Source organism: Maniola jurtina, chromosome 6 (assembly GCF_905333055.1).
Source record: "Maniola jurtina chromosome 6, ilManJurt1.1, whole genome shotgun sequence".
Taxonomy (NCBI): domain Eukaryota; kingdom Metazoa; phylum Arthropoda; class Insecta; order Lepidoptera; family Nymphalidae; genus Maniola; species Maniola jurtina.
In genome coordinates this window covers 13,411,671-13,439,369 of record NC_060034.1, presented here as the reverse complement: position 1 = coordinate 13,439,369, position 27,699 = coordinate 13,411,671, and the positions used below count along the sequence as shown (strand labels likewise).

Sequence of the window (27,699 nt, the reverse complement as noted above, 5' to 3'; positions counted from 1 at the left end):
GTTGGTCATGTCACACATGACCTAAGTAATATGCCTATGGCAGCACTCCTCTTCGATGGCTCCTGAGTAAGTCTTATCTCATAAGTGAGAGACAGATAAGGGTTTAAGCGATAGAAAGAGATGAACAGATAGATGTGTGTGAGCTGAATTTGCATTTTATTGTGTGGTAATAAAAGTAGCTTTTTATTTAAACATCTTTGCAGGGTGAGCCTTCTATACTATTGTGTTTTCTATGGTCAGGCTTAACTTTTAATATAAATAATAAAATATAAAGATCAAATTTTTTATTTTTATTGTGTTATAATTTTAATAAAATTGAGTACCAATTATTTATTTTTGTCAATACAATGACATGAAACCTGTTTCCTGTTGTAAACCCATCCCAATGTTGCCTAAGAAAACTGGGCAATATTGGGATGGGTTTACATTTGAATAATTTTGGATGGTGTATCATATCTCTGTTAAGAAAACCCAATGTATCATTTTGAACACCAAATAATACCTAATAATGGTGTACCAAATAATTTGCCAAATATGATACAACAATAATTTGGACTCCACCAAGTGCAACTGTTTGTGCCTTTTCTTGCTCCCAAATACCTGTGATGTTTCAACAAAATTGGTTCCATTATTTATGTCACAAATGTTGGGGATATGTACTTATATTTTTCCATGAATATAAACTAAACAATTTTAATTAGTGGGAGAGATTCTCTGCAGTCTGTAAGAAAGTAGACCCTGGCAAATGCTAAGAAGTAGAATTTTAGGTAGATGTAATTGAACATTTTAAGAGTCTCCTATACTAATGATGCTATGTCGTTTGCTGGTCTTTTCACAGGGCAACAAGAGTGGCTTAGTTGGCCACAACAATCCATTAGGGTTGAGTCTAGGCAGTAAGAGTCCTAACTTACAGTCACCGCCCAACGTGTCCGTCTCCAAGGACCTGATGGGCGGCATGCATCAGCAACTTATACCAAATACAAGCCATCCAAATCAATTGCATTCATCCATGCCCATGAGCTCCATTCAAGGTTAGTATTCTTTATAATACATTTTATTTGATTAATATAATATTTTAAAAAAAATGTTACCATCAAAAAAACCTTTGAACCACAAGTAAAATTGAGTTTGATTTTATTAATAACTATGTTTCTTTCTTTATTTGTACACAAAATAGTTAAAAAATCTTACCATCTTCACCCAAGTGTTTGGTTTCTTCTTTATTACCACAAAATGCTGAAAAAGTTATTAGAAATGTTATCTATGGCTTTACTCTTTAATACTGTGAAAGCGTGCCACCGAATTTGGAAAACTTTTTGGGAAAATTTCACACATACAAAAATAACTCAAAAATATTATATCTAGCATCCAAGAAACGAAAATTAACTGTATCTCAATGAAAATACGGCATGTTTTTACAACAACGTGTTTCACTTCACAATGCGCGGCGACTCGTTTAGGCCATGTACAGACCGAGCAGCGAAGGCGAATTGTGGGCGTGGCCAATTGATTTCGAATGCTCGCTCGCCTTCGCTGTTGTACAATTAGCGAAGGCGAACGAATCGGTAGGGTAGACCAAAGGGTTTATGTCAGCCATTGTTACAAAGTAAATTTTCAGTATATATTTAACGATTTCGTAATGGTGAGCGCTTTTCATGTTCATATTTCATACTAAGACGTTTACACCGACAACCCGCGGGCTGTGATACATATTTACATGACTTGTGTCACGAAAATTGTCGAGAATTTTGATATACAAAAAACAACACGCACAGCATTCAAGGCTTAAATTCGATGTACAGATACAAAAAAATCGACTTTACAGACTTCTGTCACAAACCTCCATGGTTTCACTACCGATTCTCCCATCCTTGCTGATTCTACAACAGCAAAGACCAGCGAGCGTTCGAAGTACGTCGACCACGCCCACAATTCGCTTTGCTGCTCGTACAGTACTCACCATAAAGCACAAGGCCTACAGCGCAGTAGAGAGGCGAAAAGACGCGGCTTCTATTTTTTTATTCACTTTTACATATGGTTGAAATAATTGTTATGATGAAAACGTTCCTGGGGATCCTCGCGCAGCGCTGAGATTGCAGCAACGGCTCTTGAAGAGCCAGCCGACTCTCGCTCACATTACTGTGGCTTAGCCGCCACCCAGCACGCGCCACGTCTACTCAGTGCGCTGCCACTCGCTGCGCTCAGTCTACGCTGGCCAAACGGATTTAATAGTTGCTTTAGGGATTAAGGCGCAAGGCACACTGGCAGAGCCGAGATGGGGCGCCATTCTTGATAATGATTCAAACTAAGGTTTATTTTTCTTGAGGATGACGACGGCCGCACGGCGCGCGCCAATCTCATGCGAGTCCAAGCATGTTTTGTTTTCAGCATACCGATTTCAATGATATGTCAAAGTACATTAAGCTAAGTAAAGGTTATAAAAAGACGCGACTCCACTCCATATTTTGTTTGTGTCGTCGGCTCTAGCATTTTTACATCTCTTCTGAATTCTGTGTTCTTTCCAAATAGCTTGTGTAAGGTGCAGTCATCTGCAAAAAGTCGATATCTAGAAATGCTATTTCATAAAATAAAATAAAAATTACTTCATGAAGGACTTGAGCTTTATATTTCTGTTACTTGACCCTCTGAATCGCCCATTTTCGCACCTTGGCTGATTTGAACGGTCATTTACGACTTAAAACAATTCTGGATCGGACATCCGAGATGCTTTGTTTGCTTTGCCGTAAAATACAACAGGCTTACAAACTGTATCCCTCAGTTATTTAACTCAAAACGAGCATAAATGCAGTGTCTACCCGATTAATACTAGCATAAATTCATCTTGGGGCCAACATATGAGATGGAATGGATTACGGATGGAGCAGTCTTTATGGCAAAAATAAATTCAACTTTAGGACTTCAACAACTAAACAAAGTATAGTTTAAATTGTTACAAAGATTTGGTCGGGTAATGTACCACTTTTAGTAGTGTTTGTCATGCTGAGACTTGTCCACAGGTGGGATGAACGTGGCGAACGTGGGCAACATGGTGGTGACGAACAGCAACATGTCCGGGCCGGGCATGCTGGGCGGCGGCATCATCAACAACGTGAGCAAGCAGCTGCCCGCGCTCATGTCCAACAGCCACCACCCCGCCCACGGCGCCCACAACGCGCCTCAGCACCATCCGCACGCGCAGGTACGTGTCTGCACAAGCCGCATTTGCTTGTGTAACAAATACCAACTGTAATGCTATACGTACTTACTACCACTCCTATAAGTTACGCCGAAACACTGCTACACTATTTTTGAAAATATCTCAAATATCATTTATCAACCGGAAGTGTTTCTCAAAATTTGCATTCATGGCCATTCTAATTTGCAGCTTTACAAATAGTCCAGTTCTTGAAATGTGCCAGTTTATGATTTTGTATTATTATTTCCAATAATTTTACTCAACTCGAGCTCTACTGGGACTTATTTTCAACTATAAACTTGTAAGAAAGGTTTTGCATATAAAAAGCGTGGTTTTGGGTGACCACGCCCATTTTACCTCAAAATCTATTTTATATCATCCTTGTATATCATGAACTTCCGCAAAATAACGCCTGCTTCTATAATACATTTAGAAAGTGTGATGGCAGCAGTATTGTAAATGGTACGATTTGTAATAGTAGAGGGTGTGTGCTTCGTGTCTGTCTAAGCTTTAACGGTATAATTTAGACTCCTGTAATCAGAAATTACCAGAGATAAATAGAGACCTAATTTTAACGTCAAACGCAGAATGGTCAGTTGTCTGGGACATTTTCTCAGACATGACCGCTACAGTCTCCTTCGAATCATCACAATGGGCAAAATTATGGAAACTGGAAATTTTATGGCGAGATGACGGCGAACCTCCAATAGTAGAGAGGCACGAGAAGTAGTCTGAGATTGAAAAAAACTCATATTTACAGGCGATGCAGAACGGCCCTCTTGCTGGGAGAGTGGGGGGCGTCGGTGGAGTGGGAGTTGGCGTCGGTGTGGGCGTGGGCATGCAGGCACCCATGCGCACGGGGCTGGCGCACGGTGCACACGCGGTGCACGGCGCGCACCCGGGCCACGCCCACACGCGCATGGTCGCGCCGGGTGGCGGCGGACATCCTCTAGCGCCTTATCACCCCGCGTATGGCCAGCCGGCGGCGGGTGGCGCGGCGCAGCGCGCGGCGGGCGTGCGGTTCGGGCCGCCGCCCGAGGCCGGGGGCGGGGCGGCGCAGGCCGTGCCGCCCGCGCCCTCCCCGCAGACGCCGGGCGCACCTTCTGGCGGACAGGTATTGTACTATTCTTATTAATTCTGTGTTCTTCTCGTAGTGCTTCTTCAATTATATTAAAGGTAGCAATTGATTTCATTAAAAACACACTGAAGTTCGGCGGTTTCCTTGCTTTTTCCCCTGTGATTTTCTATTAATCTATAAGATTGTTTGTTGCTTATCAGTGTTGACTACCTTGCTGTGCATGCAGATTTAGGATAGTATCCTCGTGTTATAATGTCAATTGATTGTGTACGCGGTGCAGTCGCAGCCGCAAGCGGCGACGCAGGGCGCGGCGGGCGCGGCGCCGGCGCAGGGCTCGGGCTCCATCGCCGACCCCGAGAAGCGCAAGCTCATCCAGCAGCAACTCGTGCTGCTGCTGCACGCGCACAAGTGCCAGCGCCGCGAGTCGCAGTCCAACGGCGAGACCTGGCAGTGCACGCTGCCGCACTGCAAGACCATGAAGACTGTGCTCAACCATATGATGTCCTGTCAGGCGAGTACAAGGACAGCCCTGCCTGTTTATGCATTTAGAGTTAGCTTTACCTCATATGATATTTTGGCAGTCTCCACATGTTGACTACTAGATGGCGCTTCTCACACTGATACGAAAGGATCATACAGCAATCACGCGAATCGAACACGAGACGGAAAGTAACTTACAACGATCTTACTAGAAAACACATATCTTCAATCACTCACTATGAAGATTGAATCATACTAACAAAGTGTTAACCTCAGACCCCATACCTATATAAAAGTTCCAAGATACAATAGTTGCCCATCCGCCCGTCTGTCCGTCCGTCCGTCCGTCCGTCCGTGCAAAATGTCGAAAAAATACCGGAGTATGGAACCCCGGAACCCTCGCGGTGCGCGATCTAACTATTGGTCAATAATAATTACATAGTTTAAAATAATCCTCAATTGAGCTCTGTTATTATGTAACTTGTAGTCCTGCGCCTGTGGCGGATTATTGGAGGTGTCAGTCTATTGAAGTGCCGGATTAATGAGATTCTACTGTATATAAAATAAGCCCTTGCATAAATGAATGTTCTAACTAGCGTTTTGTTGGCAGGCGGGGAAGAACTGTGCAGTACCACACTGTTCGTCGTCCAGACAAATCATCAACCACTGGAAGCATTGCAACAAACATGACTGTCCCGTCTGCTTACCTCTCAAACAAGCGGACCGGACTAGAACAAACACTATGAACCGTGAGTTATTTTACTTTTATTCCTACCTCATCGTTTCTCAAACTTTTTTGAGTCTCAACCCTGTGAATTATTATTCAGATATTGTAAAGGGCGTTGAAGACTTTGGCCTGCCTAGTAGTCTGCATTTTTCTTTTTTTCCAAAATAGTAGCCATGCAAAAAAATCTAGGGCTAAACACTGTGTAGTTCTATGTGGCTTTTTTTTTTTTTTTTTTAATATATAACTATTTTATCTGTTGCTATTTACAGTGCAACAACCTTAAAAACTATCACTTATAATATTAATATTGTAATATACTTAATCTAAGCTTAAACCTGTTTTTTTTTTTTTTTTTTTGTTAAGTTCCCAGCTCCTTATCCTCTATCGTTGCATTTCACATCATTTAATTACTTAATAGAAGTTAACTATATTATTATTACTTAACTTATTACAAAATATAATTTACTGTTTATTGTTGTTTATATTTATTGTTGTTGTTTATATAATCATATATGCTGTTTATAGAATATCAAATTATTACTTTCTTTCTAACCATTATTGTACTACAGATCTTAGATAGATTACAGTAACATGATTAGTTTTATATGGAAGTGCTTTTATTATTTTTATTAACAGACCGAATAATTTTTAGCGCAAACTTCAAAAATATCTCTCTACATTTACTATTAGCAATTATGTTACGAAAATTTTCTTCTATGTTCTATGTGGCTAGACTGTTGTACTGTTAGCCACCAGTACATCTTTGATAGCTTATATCTCGAAAACGTGATACTTTGATAGTTTTTAGGGTACCGTACCTCAAAAGGAAAAACGGAACCCTTATAGGATCACTTTGTTGTCTGTCTGTCAAGAAACGTGTAGGGTACTTCCCGTTGTCCTAGAATCATGAAATTTGGCAGGTAGGTAGGTCTTATAGCACATATACAGGAATAAATCTGAAAACTGCGAATTTGTGGTTAGATCATTAAAAAAAAAAAATGTTTCAATTTTCAAAGTAAGATACTATACTAAGTGGGGTATCATATGAAAGGGCTTTACCTGTACATTCTAAAACAGATTTTTAATTATTTTTATGCATAATAGTTTTTGATTTATTGTGCAAAATGTTGGAAAAAATACCAGAGTACAGAACCCTCAGTGCGGATTTTTTCCCATATAACACATGTTTGTGTTGATGCTAGCTATTGATTGATACAGGTTATATGCGTTGCCGATATTTTGGAAAAAAATGGCGGACAGTATAGGCAGGCTAAGTTCCATTCTAAAATATTCAAACCCCTTTAATTAGAAGTTCATGTAAATTTTTCAACAGCAAAACTTACTCTTTGCAATTTTTTTATATTAATTTTCTTGTTTTTACAGTTGGGTTGCACTTGTGAGTTGAGAAACGATGGTTTTGGGCCAAAACATGTCGTCTAACTCACTAATCTGTTTATAACATGTTGGTTGCTTTTGTGTTATAGTCTGTTTATTTGTATCATACTAATAATTATGGCAAGAAATCTCAAAATGGGGGACATATTTTGAAGCCTTTTCATTTTCACATATTAGTGTTAACATTGAAACAATTCATAATACACCAAACATGATAAACTCCACATTCATTTTATTCAAATCATAAATGACCATTGGTTACATGGTAGTCATTATTACAGTAATTTAGCACAAAATACAGGCATAAACTGCTGAGTAAAGTACTCAGTAGTTTATGCCAAATCTATAATAACTTTAAAATGTATTTGGTTATTGAAATATATGTCGATCAGTGTTAATTTTTCTGAGAAAAAAAAATTGACCACTTTGCTACTATGGGAATTTTCAAGGTCCGTTAAAATTTTAGCAGTGTAGACTATAGTAAAGGTAGTGGAGGACTAAAGCTTCCTGTACATGACGCCGGCATCGCATCGGTGCTGGACTGTAAGTTAGTGTGAACAAATAAAAATTGTATATCAACTGAACTGATAACCAGTATAACACAATTTTAACAATTTTATAGGGTGCAGGAAAAAACCTTGTTTCCTTCATCTCAATAGTGATCGATAAAGCTTCTGTTCTGGTACACTAGGTATATGCTTTTCAAATTTTTATCCCAAACTGGATAACTGTCTTAAACTATGAGACTGTGGAGTACAAAATATAAAATGAAATCGTCAAAAAGGACTTATTGCCAGTTCACAGTCAATATGACCCTTACCGGCGCCGCACCGCTACCTCGATTTTATTGCGTGGAAATAGTAAGCAGCGATTACAAAGTATTCACTCGGATCGCATCGCAATGGCAGTGTAGCCTACACCCGACACCGGCATTTTGTCTACACCGTGTAGACTAAATGGCAGCGGTGGGATGGCAAGTGGCAACGAGGTGGTGCCGGCAAGCCTCCTTATATCCGATTTTGATTTGTTTACGCTAACAGGAAGCCTTATTGTCTCTCGGAATTTGGAACTGAAATGCTGTGCGTGCGGGCGAAGGTGTGTTTCATGTTTGTGTAGTGCCATGAAGTTATTGGGAACAGTTCGGTTGTGCACAAACAAATACATACTAAAAATTACTGAAGGTTGTCATCTTTTTCGTAATTAAACTGGCATAAACCTAGTACACGGGGAAGAGGGAAATGTAGTTGCAAGCTGAGTGTACAACCGAACGAGCAGCAACGAGTGTGTTTGTCCATTGCTAGCGGCCGCGGTGTCCCACTCGACGACGGGCGTGGGGTCGGTGGGCGGCGTGGGCGGGGTGGGCGCGGCGGGCGGCGGCGGCGTGGGCGTGGGCGCCGTCAGCGTCAACGTGGCGACCGCGCCCGCTCCCAGCGCCCTCCCGTCCGTCAACCCGCTGGCAGGTAAGGCGCGGATACGTCACACCACTTACTCATTTACACTGTTTACATGGTAGTTGCATGATCAATTTGCCATCAGTTCAGTCCATGCTTTTCCCAGAATGACGTCAGATTTTTAGGTTGGCCGCATTTAAATTGTCTGTCAGAAAAAAATTAGACGCGCCGCCGAAAGCCACGCTGTCCCAGTTCACGACAGTTAGGAAACTTGTAACAAACTGTCGAGGGCCTCACCTGCACTGGCAGACGGCAAATGTTACTTACATTTGACGCTATAGTTAGACTATGAAACGACTCTTTCGATCTTTGATTTCACATCACCCCTAGCCTAATATTTGACAGATTTCGATTCAGGATCAAAACAGAGTTTTCTCACTCTAGTGACTCTACTCTGAAGCTACTCCTACATTTTGTACTAGACTGTCAGAATTTAGGTGTATTTGACGTACGCTTCTGATGTACGCAGAGTGACTGGGACAAAGGGCTTTGTCACAGACAATTTCTGATAATATGCAGTGGCCCAGTGCAGTTCATACCAAAGTTGTATTCCTCCATACATTTTCCCAGTGCTGGTGTTCGGGCCGTGTCCCCTTTGTATACCTAACCAAAACGCCAACCTAACTTACTATCAGTGAGATATGTGCGCATAATCATTGCCATTTCTAAATTGATAATTTTGACTATTTAAATATGTCATGTAATGTTTCAAATGTCAAAAAAAAAAAAATCTTCGTTATTTGCTTTGTGAACAAAGCCATGTACGGAACTGATGCTAAATTTACTGTCATACTGGCCGGCCCGCATTACAGCGGTGATGCGCGGCGCGACAAAATATTGCGTCAAAAAACGCGCTGTGCAGCGCCGCTCTAATGCGACATGCACCATACGAAATGGTTGAAATAATGATTTGACGCGATTTGCAGCGCTGTAATGTGGTCCGACCTTTGAAGATCATCATAATTGTAGTTTGTCATTTTGTCATGAATGATTGTCATACTTTTAGTTTGTCATTTTATGTCATGTCATGGTTGTCATCGCTTAACCGACTGTTTCAAGTGAGTTTAGCGTAACATTGTTAATATCCAGTTTTAAGGCATTTATCGTTATTTTGACTTAAAATTTTAATAAAGACGTTTTCTGTACTGATCTCGCAACCTGATAGCTTAGAAAGCAACAATGTTCAATGTTAATACCCGTGTTCACGGTTATCATAAATATGCATCTTGTTTCGACTAAATCGTAGGAAAAGCTGTAAAACTGCTTGCTTTAAATCGCAATAAAATTGAATTCAACAAAATAGTATCAGCATTCAACATTCAACTTATAAGATATTTAGAATCTTTAATGGAACATGGTGGTTTTTCATAGTACAAAAATCAACAAAGGTTTTTTTTAATATTTAGATACAATGATTTAAAATAGATTTTATGATTTCGAAAAACCATTAAACAAGAAGCCGGTCCCCACTGCAAGTGTTGTTCTCTGACAGCTATCAAATCTGTCCGGTCCTGACCGAAACGTTCAGAAATACACAGTTTTCACTTTTTTCAGTCCCCACTGTCTGCCAATTAATTTTCACTAACGGTTTGTTGTGCTACCATAAATGTAATTAATGGGGATAGGGTCTGACTACTCAGATCAGAGTAAGGATTTAAAGGACAAGTATTTGTAGGCGGCGTAACAGCAACGGCAGCGCCCACGGGCAATTCGGTCGGCGGCGTGGGCACGGTGGGCGGCGGCGCGGACATGAAGCGAGCGTACGAGGCGCTGGGGATTGCGTGTCCTACGTCCGTGTCGGGCATGGTGGGTGGATTCGCGAGAGCGCCTTTCACCCGCCTGCCCGCGCCGCGGCCGCCCGGCCTCTCGGACGTCCTGCCGCAGCAGCAATCCATGCAGCAGCTATTCACGCATCAGCAGCAACCCGATTTGCAGCAGCAATCTCAGCAGCAGCAGCAACTTGTGAGTATATAGATTAATTGTACTTTCTTTGTAGTACTGAATGTTATACAGTGTTATTATTTTGCAAAAGAGTTTCACTGTGCATAAATCCACGATGTCAGTGAGGGTGGTTAGTGGAGATGTTTCATTTAGTAGTAAATGGAAGCAAACGATCGTTATTGACTTTTTTGGCAACTTTAGTGGGATTTTAATTAAATATTCTATAGGTAGATATAGCGTATAACTGAGTAGGCTCCTGCGGTAATGGAGCGGGACGGGAGGGTGACAGTTGTCACAAGTTGACGAGTCACTGAGCTCTCGCGTCACGTCATCACGCCCCTCCCGCACCGCTCCACTACAGCAAGAACCTACTCAGTTATGCCTATAGTGAAGACACGTGGATCGTTCGGTATAAGTCAGTCATTTATTCAAATTGGGTACTATTGTACTCTTTCTGATTGTCAAACAATGTAGTGGTTATAATTAATTACGTTAACTTAAAACTAAAGCTAAGAGTTAAGTATTAAGTAGTAAGAGTTAAGTTTAGGGTACAGCAGTAAAGTGATCAGTTTGGTACACAGATGAGCACGCTGCAGCTGCCGGTGGGCCCCGTCACCGCCAACCCTGTATCCGGCACGAAGGAGTGGCACCAGTCTATAACACCCGATCTCAGAAACCACCTTGTTCATAAACTGTAAGTACTTCCCTATTGGCACCGATTCTGTTGTCTTTCTCTAAACTAAATTTAGAGTATCTACATCCTTCTCTTTTTAATATTGCTAAAACAGGATGGAACATGAATTTTAAATTTAAAGACTCTAAATTTTAGTGCACGCTACAAATTTAAACAATAGGCTCGCGACTGGCAGCTAAAGTCACGAGGTTTGACAGCTCTAAATTAAATTTAAAACCGTCAAACTGTGTCCATCCCTTTCATATTATATTAGTAGGAAGAGGATACGAATACTCTAAAATTTATTTGCCAACAGAATCAGTACCATTATCTCTTACATTAATCATGTCATATAGCTGCTATCCTGTGGGACTTGAGTCAGTCTGGTGACTGGTCTAAAAAGCAGCTTAGATTCTAGTTTTTGCGTTTGACGCATCACACTGTCAGTCGAACGACTTCGAGCGTGCAGACACCTGATAGTAGGCGCGACAAGATATTGTTCTACTAGATTGATAAATTGATTATTTTGTTTATTTCTTTTCACGACACAGAAAATGGACATGTCCGTATGAAGAACTATAGTGCATATTATGTCTTTCTTAGAATTTGCATAATTAAAATTCTCGCTGACACAACTTTAAAGCGCAATATTTCTGTGTATGCTGATATCGACTGCGATTTCGTCGTGTACACGTTTCCACGAAATCGCAGTTTGTAGAACGACTTCATCAAACTACTCAAGTCGTTCCACCCAGGTCGACCCTGAAAGCAAATGTACCTGTGCAAGTCCCATTATGTAATTTTGACCACATTCGGCTCTAATCAGTTACAAAATTTAAAACTTTCTCACGATTTTCCTAAAAGGGTGCAAGCTATCTTTCCAACGCCGGACCCCACAGCGATGCAAGACAAACGAATGCACAACCTAGTGGCATACGCGAAAAAAGTCGAGGGCGATATGTACGAAATGGCGAGCACGCGCTCGGAATACTACCACCTACTCGCCGAGAAGATATACAAGATACAGAAGGAGTTAGAAGAGAAGCGGCAGAAGAGGAAAGAGCAGCAACTGCAAGCGCAGCAGGCTCAGCAGCAGCAGCAACAAAACCAGCTGCAGCAACAACCCGGTGTCTTAGGCAGTGGGGTGATGGGCGTGAGGCCCATCGCGCCGGGTGTGGGTGTCGTGACCGGCGTGGGGGTGGGCGTGGGGCGGCCCAACCTGCCCACACAGTCCGGCCTGCCCGGCATGCGCATCCCCTCCCCCGGCATGCCGCTAACGATGCAGGGCAACCGCATGACGTATCAACCTAATCTCGTCGGCCCGCCCGGTCCGAGCCCTAATCAGGTATGTTATTTTTCTTTTAAATTTGTTACATGAGTCTATGTATACTCTTAATTTAGCTAAAGGTTTTTAATGCTGTTTTATAAAACAGAACGTTGTAAGCGCAAAATCCCCGTGCCGCCGTACTGACCTAGATTGTTCATAACGTTAATTTTGTATACAGATGCCGCAAACGCCAAACGGCGGCAGTGTAGGCAGCGTGGGTGGCGTGGGCAGCGTGGGCAATCCGGGCATGTCGCCGTTCGGGCAGCCGATGACGTCGCCCGCGCCGCAGTACCCGCTCACCAGCAACGGGCCGCCGCTCGCGTCGCCGGGGCTCAGCGCGGCGGACATCAAGCGCAGCGTGGCCAGCCCGTTCATGAACCACTCGAGCGCGTTTCGCGGCGAGGCGGGCGCGTCGCCGGCGGGCGGCGCCCACACGCCCGCCACGCCGCACGCGCACGCCAGCCCGGCGCCTGACGCGCGCCCCGCCTCGCGCCCGCCCTCCGCCGCCGCACCCGTCTCCGCGCAGATGGCCGCGCTGCAGGTACCACACATACTCTACTCTAGCACAGTAGTCCAACGCCTTTGATCTCGTGGTAAATGACCACGACTACCCTTCAACACATACGGCTACGTAGGCCAGTTCGGATTGATCCTTCGTCCCGCACTTACGGCACGATCGCTCTGTCTAGGCAGCTTCTGTGTTAGAACCTCTATGTAATAACATATCCTTACTCTGTGCCTGTAGTGTATCTAATAGAGAGATAGGTTTTATAATTTGGCATCTCTGCACCCACCTGTATATAACTCAGGCTTTCACTAAATGGAATGATTTATTAGGTGGGTTACACTTTTTAGTCTCTTGTATAATCTGCCACAGCTTATAGATGTAGCCTTTTTGAAATCCAATTTGTTCAAGAATTCGTTTTGTTTAATTTTTGTACTAGGGATTAAATTAGCTGGAACTCCACAATATAACTGTAGGATACCAATTTATTTCTACTCAAAACAAAACCTTGTTACAGAACGCAGCCGCCGACGACAGTCCGCCCGATATTAAACGCGAACCAGATGACATACGCGTCAAAGAAGAACCGGAAGAGGACTGCGGCGGCAAGGGGATGCGCGACGAGCCGGAAGATAAAGAAGCGACCGAGCGCTTCGAGACAAGACAGGAACCCTTCAAACAAGACATCAAGCAGGAAGACATCAAGAGAGAAATCAAAGAAGAACCCATGGAGGGGTCCACGTCCGCAGACGGCACGACAGACCGGGGTCCAAAGAAAATGTTTGTCTTCAAACCCGAAGAGTTAAGACAAGCATTACTACCAACGTTAGAAAAGCTGTTCAGACTCGACCCAGAGTCGTTGCCCTTCCGACAGCCGGTGGACGCGACGGCGCTCGGGATTCCGGACTACTTCGACATAGTCACGAAGCCCATCGACCTGTCGACGATCAAGTCCAAGCTGGACCGCGGCCAGTACAAGGACCCGTGGGAGTACGTGGACGACGTGTGGCTCATGTTCGAGAACGCGTGGCTGTACAATAGGAAGAACTCGCGCGTCTACAGATATTGCACTAAGGTGAGTACGACCTCTATCCATACTTCTATGCTATAATATGCAGAATGCAGCGGTTGCGGTGGTACCGAGGCTGGGGGTCCGTAATGACATAAAAAGCTGTGAACGTTGTATATAAAGACATTCTGTAGTATATTTAGTATCAGCATTGCTCCCGTGCGAAGCCGGGGCGGGTCGTTAGTAATATCAAATGCGAAAGTGTGTCTGTCTGTCTGAATGCTTTTCACAACCGATTTTGATGAAATTTGGTACAGAGTTAGCTTACATGCTGGGGACTGACGTCAGCTTCTTTTTATCTTGGAAAATCAAAAAGTCCCCACGGGATTTTTTAAAAAACCTTCATCCACGCAGATGGAGTCGCCGGCATCAGCTAGTCGGACATAAATTGGATGGAACAAAATATTTTGTTGCAAAATAAATTATTGCACATAGACTGCACCAACCCATTCAATGACTTGTAATCGTCTCGCGCCTCGGGAGACATCGCTTCAGGGATAAGACCGCCTTTACACGCTAATATATAACTTCAGTTTTTCTTATTGTATATTTGTCTCTATTTGTTTGTTTGTAGTGTATGTGTGCAATAAAGTATTCAAATAAACGTTACAAACGCTGGTAAGATGTAAAATCTCGTAGACAGATTTTGCATATAGCGACGTTGCCTTGATCGTGACGCAACTGACCTGTGTTGTGTGCAGTTGTCGGAGGTGTTCGAGGTGGAGATCGACCCGGTGATGCAGAGCCTGGGCTACTGCTGCGGCCGGAAGTACACCTTCAACCCGCAGGTGCTGTGCTGCTACGGCAAGCAGCTGTGCACCATCCCGCGCGACGCCAAGTACTTCAGCTACCAGAACAGGTGAACATACCACACGACAACGCCACCACACCACATCGCTACCGCACCACACCACACCGCCACTACACGACTACTTTTTAATTATCATAAAAAAATCTGCTTAGTAAGAATGTTCATGCTGTTTAAAAAATTTAGATTTAGTGTTCTAAAATATCCATAAAAAACCATAGATTAACGGGATGTACCATATAGCTTTCTTAACAGACACAACAGACAGACAACAAAGTGATCCTATAAGGGTTATTTTTTTCCTTTGAAAAATAGGAACCCTAAAATAGCAATAATTGGTCAAAATAATGTTAGCGTGCATAAGACGTGCGGCATTGACATAACATTTCATTGTCGTGTCGTCATCACTCGTGCGAATTAGGGCTAAGCGTAGTGTGTCCACAAATTCATATTTTAAAAACAAAACAAACTTTGACAATATTGTGAAGGAAAAAAAATATATTTGATTGCACATTTAAAACAATGAACTTTCCCAGTATTTTTCCTTAATTTTTTTATGGTAACTAAAAAGTACTGTGTGTAATAGTGCCGATTCTAATACGATTTCAGACAAATACAATGCGACACCATTATTAAGAAATTTCAGAGTATTTTAAATTCTGGGTCAAGTCATCACAACTTCTCAAAACTGCTCGCCGCTTTTTTTTTTGAAAGCCATAATCTGAAAAAGTACTACATAACAATAAATAATTAAGTGATTTTTTATAACTGTTAGTACATTTTATTACATACATTTTTTGTAGAAAGATTTTTGAATTGTGTATGAATACTGGCCCAAAATTTAATTCAATAAAATGACGTTGTAATCAATTATTTCTGTTTCATATTGTTTAATTGGTGATCTCCACTAAGTTCGGGTGGGCATATTAAATCCGTATCTTTTGATACTTACTGAGTCAGTAAACGTTTAACACTTTGGATAAGTCAAAATATTTACATATGGCCTGAACATGCCGAACATGTGTAGAATCGCTAAAGATATATTCTTAATGTTTTTCACATGAACTTGGAATAGCTAGATATCGCAAGCCGTTCATAAATAAGCACACAATATACATATTGACCCAAAGTGCCTAACAAATATTTTCATTCCTCTGTCAAAGGACTATTATTTCTCATTCGGAATACGAAAAAAACCCGGCCAAGTGCGAGTCAGTCTCGCGCACCGAGGGTACAGAACCCTCGGGTGTTTTAAATGTGGTAGTCAAAAACTATTATGCAAAAAAAAAGTAAATAAAATCTGCTTTAGAATGTACAGGTAAAGTCCTTTCATAATACCCCACTTGGTATAGTTAACTTACTTAGAAAATTGAAAATACTAATTATTTGTTAATGAACACATTTTAATTTTTTTTTCTGATGTAACCACAAATTGACGGTTTTCAATTTTTTTTTCCTTTACTTGTGGTATAAGATCTATCTATTTGGTATTTTATCATCATCATGATTCTAGGTTTTCTTGACAGACACGACAGATAGACAGACAGACAATGAAGTGATCCTATGAGGGTTCCCTTTTCCTTTTGAGGTACGGAACCCTAAAAAAGATCATATCTCGCGTTGAAGTCTGTTGGCTCCCTGACGAGTGGTGATTGAAACCTGTGATTGAGCGTTGTGATCACTATCAGACTGGAATTCAGTCAAGATAGGGGCTTCTTTAGAGGACCATTCACGCTGTCTGTTATATTCAACCTTTGTGCTCTGCATTAAGGTTGAATATGACGCATGTCGTCTGTATGGTCCCTTAGGCAAGGCCCCTATCTTGACTAAGAATCTCTGTATAAATATCTGTGTATGTGTAGGAAAAAATAGGCTTGGTAATTTTTCTTACTATTTGATGGAAATGCAGCATCATCTAGCTATTCCAAGTCCACTGTTATTCACAACTCCATTCACCAAAAACCTCATTTTGTAGTAATGTAATGAGACTTGTATTCTTCATTGTGTTAACGATTTCAATCATGTAACTTCTTAAAAATTTGTTATAATATGGTCTAAGGGCTACGGCAGATATGATACATTTTAGTAACAGGATTGGCGATTTGATACTCCGCACACATATAATCTCCTGTGGCAACGATCAAATCGATTTTAATTATTATTTCAATACAGCAACCGAAGGCAAAAAGTCGTCACAACGCGTGATTTCAATACAGCGATCGAACGCAGAAAGTCGTCAAAACACTACGCAGTTGCAAAATTGCCGATTGTTGATGCTAAAGCATCGTATCTGCAATGGCCCAAATATGAGGAATACATGTATGGCTGTGTTGGGATTACATTTCGATCCTTTGATCTCATTCTGTAGTCATTCTTATATTTTCTTAACATACAGCATCCTGTCGCTTCCCTAGCTGCAGTCTTAGACAAGGTGTAAATGCAGAAATTCAAATTCTAAGCTAATAGCAGCAAATCTCACAAAGATATTTATTTTGTGTAGGCCAAATTATGATAATTATATTAAGACTTATGATATTATGTGAAGAATCAGCAAGAAACTCAGCAGTTCTTTTCACAAAGAAATAATATGTAGATAAGACTAGATAGACATCCTCAGGCCTTAGATAAACTATGCCAACTTTGTGGTAGGCCCATAAAAAATCTGACAGAAGAAGTGTTCAAAACTACCCAAAAAAAAAAAAAGAGTAACTATGTCAGTGACTAAACTTTGCATTGTAAAACTCCTTTTATTAAGATAATGGTACTGACTCTGAGCACAACTAAATTTTAGAATATTCGCCTCATGACTTTTTGTTTGTTAACTTGTCTTCCACAATTAAGTGCTAGCCACAACACGGATGTCGTGGTTTTCTATTGATGTCAACATTTTGTCTAAGACTGTTGGACTGCTATAGAAAACTAGAAGCATTTGAGCTACAATCAATTAAATGGCCATTTGGACTGTGCCTTCTATGGTTTTATTAGTTGTAGCCTGGGCTTATTAGACTTCTGATTGCCATCAAAACATTAATGTACTTTTCATATCATTCTGGTGTAGCTAGGAACAATACACAGAAGTTAGGGTTTAGACTCAGTGTCTGTATTTAAGCTTCAAGCGGACTGCAAAATTGTAGTATGGATGCAGTTTCATTGCAGTTGACATAACAGTTGATCAGTGCAGTCCATGTGCAGTTCTGGTATGGGCACACAGTGCAAACGCCAAGGGTGCAGTTTAGTGCAGTTGACATAACTGCACTAAACATCCTTGCAGTTTGCAGCAATCGTATTCCGTATGTTATTATAAAAACCTAAAATATGTGAAGAGAAATATGTGTAAATGTAAGACATAATCATGTATTATTATAGTAATCCTAGCTACGCCCATACATTTACCTTGTGTTTCAGGTGTGAATCATATAATGTGTAGAACCTATGTTATAATAAGATTATGCAGCCATTATACGGTACCGCAGCGGTGGAGGAATTTTCTAGAATATACAAAAACATTGGATCGAAATAGGTAAAAACTAAATACGCCTGTGGTGACTTTCGTGTTTCCTAATATAAGTTTTATCGCAAATTTTTTGTCACTCATATTATATACTCATAAATTATTAAATATCGTTATCTTGTGTTTTCGTGCCATTTATTGTAGTGTTACAATAAACATTAAAAAATTTGAACAGTGAATCTGATATACAAATAGAAACAAACAATTTTTTTATTCAAATAAACTTTTACAAGGTCTTTTCAATCGACAAATGCACTGGTTCGAAATGCCTTTCCTACCGAAAATAACCAGCAAGAAACTAGGCGGTTGTTCTTTTCAAAGATTCGATTTACAATAATGTTATGCCATGAATTCATTGCAATCCCGCGCATTGCTGGAGCGAGCTGCAAGTCAAATCCATCCTTTTATCAGTTACATAAATAACACTACGCGAAACTTTAACAACATTTTTGATAAATATAATGTGTTATAACGCTTATTATCATTGAATATTGCAGTAAATAATATACAAAGAGTTTCAACGATCGTATTTGTTCTTTGTTTCACTTGCATAACGCACTATATAATTCGTAAATGAATAGCGCTATAGGTTCCTCCATCGCCGCGGTCTCTTCCATGTATTCCGGCTCACATTATCACTGTTTAATACCAAATACTACAGCTTAGCGATCATACAGTTCAGTTCGGCGGGTAAAGCATTTCCATGACTACACTTCTTCTTTTGAACTAATAAATAGCGATAATAAAAAGCTAATAAGTGGATGTATGGACGTTTTCCAACTGTATGATTGCTAAACCATTTCACTACATGCCACGAAAGTTGAACATTCATTATTAGTCTAAAGCTGCGTCCACACGATTGCATCTTCTGTTAAACGCTACATACAGCTTTTATATATTCCCCTCCCAAGCTCGAAAATCGTGTCTTTTTTTGCTTTTTCAGTCCTCAAAAAGCAAATACGCGCTTTTCGAGCTAGTGAGAGGAAAATGTTTTGCCGCAAATAAAATCTTTGTCTAAAAAGAATTTAACACTAAAGAAAATTAGATTTGAACGCGGTTTTATACATGATATCTCCCTCGGTTCAACTTTGGTGGCGCCCACTGTACCACTGTCTACTAATCCTTCTCCGTACGTGGCTTACTAATGTTGTTTTGGCCTCCATGCTCCATGCACGCCCTTGCCCGCGCACGCTTCACTCGGCCGCTCGTTGCGATGTGCAATAGTCTAAAAGCGTATGGGGTTGTGTCCGATAGATACACCTTCTGCCAGAAATGCTTCAACGACATCCAGGGCGACACAGTCACGCTCGGCGACGACCCGCTGCAGCCGCAGACGTGAGTATACCCTTAATATACTTTATCTGTATATATAAAAGAAGATCTGACTGACTGACTAACTGATCTGTCAATGCACAGCTCAAATTACTACTGGATGGATTGAGCTGAAACTTAGCATGCAGCTATTATGACGTAGACATCCGCTAAGAAAGGATTTTAGAAAAAATCCCTAAAGATGTAAAACAGGGGTTTGAAATTTGAGTATACCAAATGGATAAGTCGGTATAATAGTTATTTGTATAACCATGTACAGTAATTTATGTACTAAGTAAACTTTTATAAGTCGCATCGGCAATATGCGTTTGGGCAGATAATCTCAACCTGACGCCGACTAAAATCGAATTTACACCATTGAAATATAGTTCTTACTGCTTGACGTTAACATTAGTGCTATCTCACTTATAATTCTCGCGTGCAAAACATGGCGCGTAGGCAACAACCAACAGCGGATGGACGCGCACTATGATTAGCTGAGATATTTTCGCGCCTACCTCTATAATTTCTTCCAAATTTCATCAAAATTGGTTTAACGGATGGGCCGTGAAAACTAGCAGACAGACAAACAAACACACTTATAATATTAGTATGGATTAATTAATGGAAATTAGGCCCATTATCATATTGCTGCCTTCCTTTACCTAAAAATCTGTTTAACTCAAAAAAATATTTTTTGAGTTATTGACTAATTTTTTTTTAGTTACAACCTGTTTTGTGTGCCTTTTCAAAAACCTAAAAAACGCAGGATTTTCAAAAGCTTATTAAAAACTAAAAAATTTCACGTTTTTCGTCTGTAACTCAAAAAATATTTTTGCAATTAACGGCTTTTTAGTTAAAGTATGGCAGATTGGCTTAGCACAAGCAGCATATTAATATAACCAATCGTGTTTTAGAGCAATAAAGAAGGATCAGTTCAAAGAGATGAAGAACGACCACCTGGAGCAAGAACCATTCGTGGTGTGCATGGACTGCGGGCGCAAGCAGCACCAGATCTGCGTGCTGCACCACGACCAAATCTGGCCCCTGGGCTTCTGCTGTGATAACTGCCTCAAGAAGAAGGGGGCGAAGCGGAAAGAGAACAAGTTTAGTGCTAAGAAACTGCCAACGTCCAAGCTCGGCATTTATATAGAGACGAGAGTCAATAATTTCCTTAAGAAAAAAGAGGCTGGCGCTGGCGAAGTGCATATCAGGGTGGTTGCGTCGTCTGATAAGGTAATTCTAATCATTTTTCGAAAATTGCGAAACCAGCAGGATTCGAACCTGCGTCTTCTGGGTTCGCGCCCGATTCTATTTTATAATTTTTATTAATTATTTAATTTCCTGTGTACGTAAAAACACTATCATAAAAAATTATAAAAACAGTTGTATTTTGAAATAATTCGGTCCAATAACACAGTTTGACGCTGCCGGGACGTTTTTGGCCCTTTGAATTTATTTCCAGTTATAGGTTGTTTACCTAAAACTCCACTGAAATTGAGCTCGAAATTCATAAATACAAACTTGCTCTCATTTTCAAGCAAAACGGTCAAAAATTGTGCTAAATTGAGACCAAAGTCCAGTACAATTTACTAGTAAAGTTTCAACAGGTTTCAATTAAATTTTTTGCTTATCTTGTACAATTTTATTTTGTGCAATTATAACACTTACAATCTGAGAAAGGACTCGCCATATTTACAATATGTGTCAATTGTTATGTTGAAACATTGCAGTGTTTTGTCAGAGTGTACGCGTGATACATGGTTTGTTCGCCTCCTCAACTGTGTATCGTTGTTCCAGATGGTGGAAGTGAAGCCCGGCATGAGGTCGCGGTTCGTAGAGTCGGGCGAGCTGTGCGCCGAATTCCCGTATCGGGCTAAGGCGTTGTTTGCGTTTGAGGAGGTCGACGGGACTGATATTTGTTTCTTTGGGATGCATGTGCAAGTAAGTATTTTCTTTGACCACAATCCCACCTGATGGAAAGTGATGATGTGGCCTAAGATGGGACGCGTTTACCTAGAAGATGCCTATCCACTCTTGTTTTAAAGATACCCAGATTGCAATTGGTAGGATGCCATTAGTTCCATTTTTACACAAAATTCAGATACGTCACATTACACGATTGATACGATCCTGTCAATGTATAGAACTACGGTCCTTCGAACCGGATCGCTTTTTCTATAATATTGATTAGTTAGCTGTTTTATTATAAACCTTAAACGAGTTTTGAATTATAATGTGTACACCAATATTTAAAAAAAAAGTGGTGTTCTCCTTCAGTCATCCATTATCGTCAAAAGAGGCCTGTTTAAATTTTTTTTGCAACTACAGATGCGTGCAAAGAATACACAAGTTTGTCGAAATGGTTTTTATTGCAATAGTAAACCTGAATTGTTGCGCCCGCGTTGACATTGATAAGTGCTTAACAAAAATGTCTGTTGTTTCAGGAGTATGGTAGTGAGAGTCCTTCGCCAAACACGAGGCGTGTATATATAGCTTATTTAGATTCTGTACATTTCTTCCAACCGAGGCAGTATAGGACGGCCGTGTATCACGAGATTTTATTAGGATATTTGGATTACGCTAAGCAATTGGGCTACACCATGGCCCACATCTGGGCCTGCCCGCCTTCCGAGGGCGACGACTACATATTCCACTGCCATCCGCCCGAGCAGAAGATACCCAAGCCCAAAAGGCTGCAAGAGTGGTATAAGAAAATGTTAGATAAAGGTATCATAGAGAGGATAATATTAGACTACAAGGATATACTTAAGCAAGCTATAGAAGATAATATATTGTCTGCGGCTGAACTGCCTTATTTCGAGGGGGACTTTTGGCCCAATGTTCTGGAAGAGTCCATTAAGGAGCTGGACCAAGAGGAAGAGGAGAAGAGAAAGCAGGCTGAAGCCGCCGAGGCAGTGGTCAGTATTCATCATTGCTTGCATACCCATATACATACGTGCAGAGAGATGTCGTATTACTAGAGCGTGCAATGTTCCACAAAGTGACCTCGACTATAGTGTACAATCGTGCTTTTTTGTGCAAGGAAAAAGGAACCCTTATGGGATCACTTTAGCGTCTGTTTGTTGTGTCTCTTAAGAAACCCTATAGGATTCCCATTGACCTAGCATCATGACATTTAGCAGAAAGGTAGGTCTTATAGCACAGGGGTAAAAATCCTAAAACCGTGAATTTGTGATGACATAAAAAAACTAAAATATATTCACAGACATAATTAATTAGATTACTAAATCACATATAGATATCGCTGTCCGTCATTAACTTGCAATGTTTGTTTTTTAAGTGTTAAAATATCTTGTCCGATGGTACGGAACCCCTCATGTGCTAGTCCGACTCGCACTTGACCGTACGACGCTACTCTAATGGCAATGTGGGATACACCTCGTTTATTGGAAGTCGGTTAAATATTTTATTAACTTTCAAACTTGTCTATGCAATATTAATAAGGCGTTAGAGTAATTTTTTGACGCCTTTTGTACGAGGTTTGCTCCTCCAGCAATATGACGTCTTTCTGCATACATGCCGATTAAATAAAGCAATAATGCACGTGTTATTTTTTTTATATTGTAGGTTTTTGTTGCGAAAAAGATGCCATTCAAAGTAATCCTGCTATAGCTGTTTATAAACACTTTAAAGTCAGTACACGTTTTGTGCTCTTTTTATTTTTCGCCCAAAAGAGAGGTTAGCTTTTAATTTTTTCAAAATATGAAATCATTATTGTTGTCACAAAATAATAGACCCGTTTTAGTATCGGTCATCGTAGCTAAACAAATCTATAACACAAACAAACCGATTTTTACGACAAATCGCAGCAGAATTGCTGGATACTATCTCGGGCCTAAAATTCATAAGGCCCGCAAGTAGGGATAGTAAATAATTATTATTTCAAACAACTGTACAACTCCCATATTTCTTTATTTTCCTAGTTTGAGAACCATCATCTGCTTTAATTCTTCATCACTTTTCAAAACTAAATTCGAAACACAAGATCATATAAAAATAATGTCGGAGATTTTTAACAAAAAATAGTGATCGTTAAAATGGGCTTTTTATTTTGTGGCAACTAGAGTCATTTTATACATTTTCATCGATATCACTTCTCACTCTACAATAACCCGTAGATTCACTGAGAGGGTTACGTGAGAGAATATCTCTAACATGATTTTAGATATTCCAGTCTTCCGAGGAGAACGAGCAGGGCCCCGACGGCAAGAAGAAGGGACAGAAGAAGGCGAAGAAGTCGAACAAGTCGAAGGCGGCGCAGCGCAAGAACAGCAAGAAGCAGAGCGACCAGCAGCAGGGCAGCGACCTCAGCGCCAAGATCTTCGCCACCATGGAGAAGCACAAGGAGGTGTTCTTTGTGATCCGGCTGCACTCGGCGCAGTCGGCCGCCAGCCTGGCGCCCATCGCCGACCCCGACCCGCTGCTGGCCTGCGACCTCATGGACGGCCGCGACGCCTTCCTCACCATGGCGCGCGACCGCCACTACGAGTTCAGCAGCACGCGGCGCGCGCGGTTCAGCACGCTCAGCATGCTTTACGAGCTGCACAACCAAGGCCAGGACAAGTTCGTATACACGTGCAACTCGTGCAAGGCGCACGTGGAGACGCGCTACCACTGCACCGTGTGCGACGACTTCGACCTGTGCGTGCCGTGCCACGACAAGGAGGGCCACCCGCACCGCATGGAGAAGCTGGGCCTGGACCTGGACGTGGGCGCGCCCGGCGACGCCAAGCAGGCCAACCCGCAGGAGGCGCGCAAGCTGTCCATCCAGCGCTGCATCCAGTCGCTGGTGCACGCGTGCCAGTGCCGCGACGCCAACTGCCGCCTGCCGTCGTGCCAGAAGATGAAGCGCGTCGTCACGCACACCAAGATCTGCAAGCGCAAGACCAAGGGCGACTGCCCCATCTGCAAGCAGCTCATCGCGCTGTGCTGCTACCACGCCAAGCACTGCCAGGAGACCAAGTGCTCCGTGCCCTTCTGCAGCAGCATCAAGCAGAAGCTGAAGCAGCAGCAGGTGCAGCAGCGCGTGCAGCAGCAGCAGCTGCTGCGGCGCCGCATGGCCGCCATGAACACGCGCGGCGCGCCCGCGCCCAGCCCGCCGCCCGCGCCCGCGCTCGCGTCGCCGCCGCCCGCCAAGCCGCAGCACGCGCTGCCGCACAACGTGCAGAAGGCGCTGCAGCAGGTGAATATACCTCGCCATACATATATGAGTACAAAAAAGACCGATCTAGTCGCGTCCAGTCAGGGTCGAATAGTAAAGTTTTTAAAGTGAAACTTGTTTATACGCGTAAGAGGTAACATAAATTCTTTGTTTTTGAACCAAATTCGTTCAAAATCGACATCTGGGGTTCCTTGTCAGTATTAAATAGGAAACTGTTCTCAAAATTCAATACCGTTTATAAATTCGATAGCATGGGATTATAGTTATTAGAGAAGGAAACTTGCCAAAATATTAAAAAACTAGATTATGCTCATGACTTTGACCACGTGGATTTATGTTTTTTAAAAAACTAGTGGGAACCCTTTGATTTTTCTAGATTAAAGTGTATTCATCCCCGGGATGTAAGCTATCCCTGTACCGCATTTTATCAAAATCAATTTAACGGCTGGGTTGTGAAAAGCTAGCAGCAGATGGAACATTTTGCATTAGTATGGATGACCGCCGAGAAATGATATTACATATTAAAAGAATTATAAACTTAAGAAGTTTCACTTCTTTCACATGTACGATTTCTGCGCAGGTACATCGGCGTAACTTATAAAAGTGCAATACGTTATAGTATATTTTGATGATTCAGGTACAGGAAGAGGCGGCGCGACAACAGGCGCCGTCGTACGGCAAGCAGGCGGCGATGGGCCCGCCCGTGGTGGGTGCGGTTGGCGGCGTGGGCGTGGGCGCGCGCGGCGCGGAGTGGGGTGCGCGCTACCGGGCGCCGCCGCCGCTGCACCACGCGCACCACCGCCTGCCGCACCACGCGCCGCACCAGCAGCTGCATCCGCAGCACCCACAGCACGCGCCGCAGCAGATACAGGTACTCCAACTACTACTTTAATAATAGCGCGTTGTTTTATCCGTGTGGCGTTAGAAGCCTAGGGGTTTGATACATTCAATATGGTTATTGATTAGACAGTAGAGACGCATTATCGTCGTGTCGCGTCTCTCTCCAACCATACTAAATATATGAATACGATACTTTTGACGCGCTATTACTAGTATATTTCCAGTTTTATTCATCCAAATAAATTTAGTGTACAAAATCTTCGCGTGACAAAGCTAGATAGGCTGTCTGGAAGATGTTTTTTTGACTGAATATTCATTACAAAATGCACCACCTAAACTCGAAAATCTGAATCATTGTTTCAAGTTTATCTTTTTTTTTGTAAAACATCTTAATTTAAAAAACAATCTGTCGTGCAGCAACAAAGGACGGTGGTACCGTCGCAGCAGCAGCCCGCGGCGCCGATGCACCAGAAGGCGCTGCAGCAGCTCATGGCCACGCTGCGCTCGCCCACCAGCCACAACCAGCAGCAGGAAATCCTGCAGATCCTCAAGTCCAACCCGCCGCTCATGGCCGCCTTCATCAAACAGAGAGCACAGGTATGCAGCAAGCATGGATGTGCGTCGCATCTGCAAAAGGCATAGCGTAGATACAAAAAATTCCTAAATTGGAATGATTTTATTGTTAATTTAATAGAAAAAAAATAGTTTTTTGTATTTAAATCTGACCAGCAACAGCGTAACCATGAAACTATCGATTTCAAGTTCTATGAGAATAATAATCGATAATCGAATAGGTTACTCAACGATTATACACTACCTCATCCCTACTGTGAGTTGTCAAAGTTATCACCCTAAATTAGACAAGGTATAGGTTATCACCGCTGTGCTGTTTATTATTTATGATTAGTTATTTCAATGGTTGTCTCCTTAACAGAACGCCCAAAACCAGCAGCAGGCCGGTGGCGGCGTGCCCGTGGGCAACGTGGGCGTGGGCGGCGTGAGCAACGTGAACGTGGGGCTGGGCGGCGTGCAGCAGCAGCCGCAGCAGCTCCAGCACATGATGCAGCCGCAGCAGCAGCAGCGGCTGCAGCAGATGCACCAGATGCTGCCCCAACAGTCACAGGTGATTATACCGCTATTTAATAATGAGACTTAATGAAAAGTTAACATTTAATAGATTTCGTACATCGAAACACTAACGCCTGCGTCATTACAAAATGCACTTTGACTGTTTTGATTTAAGATTCGAGTTGGTCGAATTGTGTAAATGCGTACAGAATATATGAACGAGTGTTTCTGGCAGGTGGGCGGCGGTCCCGGCGTGGGGCTGGGCGGCGGGCCCGGCGTGGCGGCCGCGTGGTACAAGCCGGGCGCGGCGGGCGGCGCGGGCGCGGCGGGCGGCATGATGGCGCTGCGCGGCGCGTACGCGGGCGCGGGCGCGGCGCCGCGGCTGGGCGCGCGCTACTTCCCCGGCGGCGTGGGCGTGCTGCAGCGCTCGCCGCCCGCCACGCCGTCGCCGCGCCCGCCCACGCCGTCCGAGCTGCTGCTGCTGCGCCAGTCGCCCGCGCCGCCCGCGCCGCTGGCGCCCGACGACCAGCTGCCGCCCATGACGCCGCAGGACCAGCTCACCAAGTTCGTGGAGCAGTTGTAGTGTACATAGTCGCGGCGCGCGCGCTCGCCCTGTAACATATAAGCTATCGCGGCCCGCGCCGAACGACCCTGCACCCCTCCCCCGCACTATTTATTGTCAGCCGATATCGTTACGACGCGAAGGACCTATTAGTATTACGATGAACGTATCAGCGCTCAATGTACAAATGTAAATATGAAAAGAGTACACCGGTCGCTTTTGCGTAATGTATAAGTTGTTTGTAGTGTAGGTACAATTTAAGTATGATACTTACCTATTCTGTTTATTGTAATTAAATCATTTTATAATATAATTATGTGATGATTATAAATTGTTGTTTTTGTTCTTTTATACCCGAATTGAGTTATCCAAAGTGAAAATAATTAATATTCCTACTTATGCCACTGAGGTGGCGACATACGGTCTGCTGCATAAAATACACAATCTATTTGTGCCTGCAGTGAAGTGGAGCCTAGTTTTTTTTTATAACAATTGAAGCTTTGTTTATTGACAGAGGGCTGAAATTGGGATAGTGAAAATAAAACTACACTGAGTGTATATCGTAAAGTTTT

General features: G+C 42.4%; 1 protein-coding gene across 11 annotated transcripts in view; it reads left to right on the top strand.

Moving 5' to 3' along the window:
* Positions 1-27,457, top strand: part of LOC123866034 (histone lysine acetyltransferase CREBBP) — a 30,498-nt gene extending 3,041 nt beyond the window's left edge. The window contains exons 3-24 of one of the 11 annotated variants that reach the window (XM_045907348.1): positions 827-1,031; positions 3,018-3,199; positions 3,957-4,310; positions 4,555-4,785; positions 5,365-5,503; positions 8,178-8,336; positions 10,003-10,289; positions 10,838-10,962; positions 11,806-12,286; positions 12,447-12,809; positions 13,291-13,848; positions 14,544-14,701; positions 19,386-19,496; positions 20,390-20,708; positions 21,273-21,416; positions 21,920-22,393; positions 23,662-24,678; positions 25,295-25,528; positions 25,915-26,094; positions 26,432-26,620; positions 26,801-26,862; positions 27,073-27,457. In XM_045907348.1, coding sequence (XP_045763304.1) covers positions 827-1,031; positions 3,018-3,199; positions 3,957-4,310; positions 4,555-4,785; positions 5,365-5,503; positions 8,178-8,336; positions 10,003-10,289; positions 10,838-10,962; positions 11,806-12,286; positions 12,447-12,809; positions 13,291-13,848; positions 14,544-14,701; positions 19,386-19,496; positions 20,390-20,708; positions 21,273-21,416; positions 21,920-22,393; positions 23,662-24,678; positions 25,295-25,528; positions 25,915-26,094; positions 26,432-26,620; positions 26,801-26,862; positions 27,073-27,148 — 6,048 coding nt within the window. In that variant the 3' untranslated portion in view covers positions 27,149-27,457. Of the gene's footprint in view, positions 1-826; positions 1,032-3,017; positions 3,200-3,956; positions 4,311-4,554; positions 4,786-5,364; positions 5,504-8,177; positions 8,337-10,002; positions 10,290-10,837; positions 10,963-11,805; positions 12,287-12,446; positions 12,810-13,290; positions 13,849-14,543; positions 14,702-19,385; positions 19,497-20,389; positions 20,709-21,272; positions 21,417-21,919; positions 22,394-23,661; positions 24,679-25,294; positions 25,529-25,914; positions 26,095-26,431; positions 26,621-26,800 lie in introns of all 11 variants that reach the window. The other 10 variants (XM_045907343.1, XM_045907341.1, XM_045907342.1 and 7 more) reach the window with 10 other exon arrangements.
* Positions 27,458-27,699: the final 242 nt, after the last annotated feature.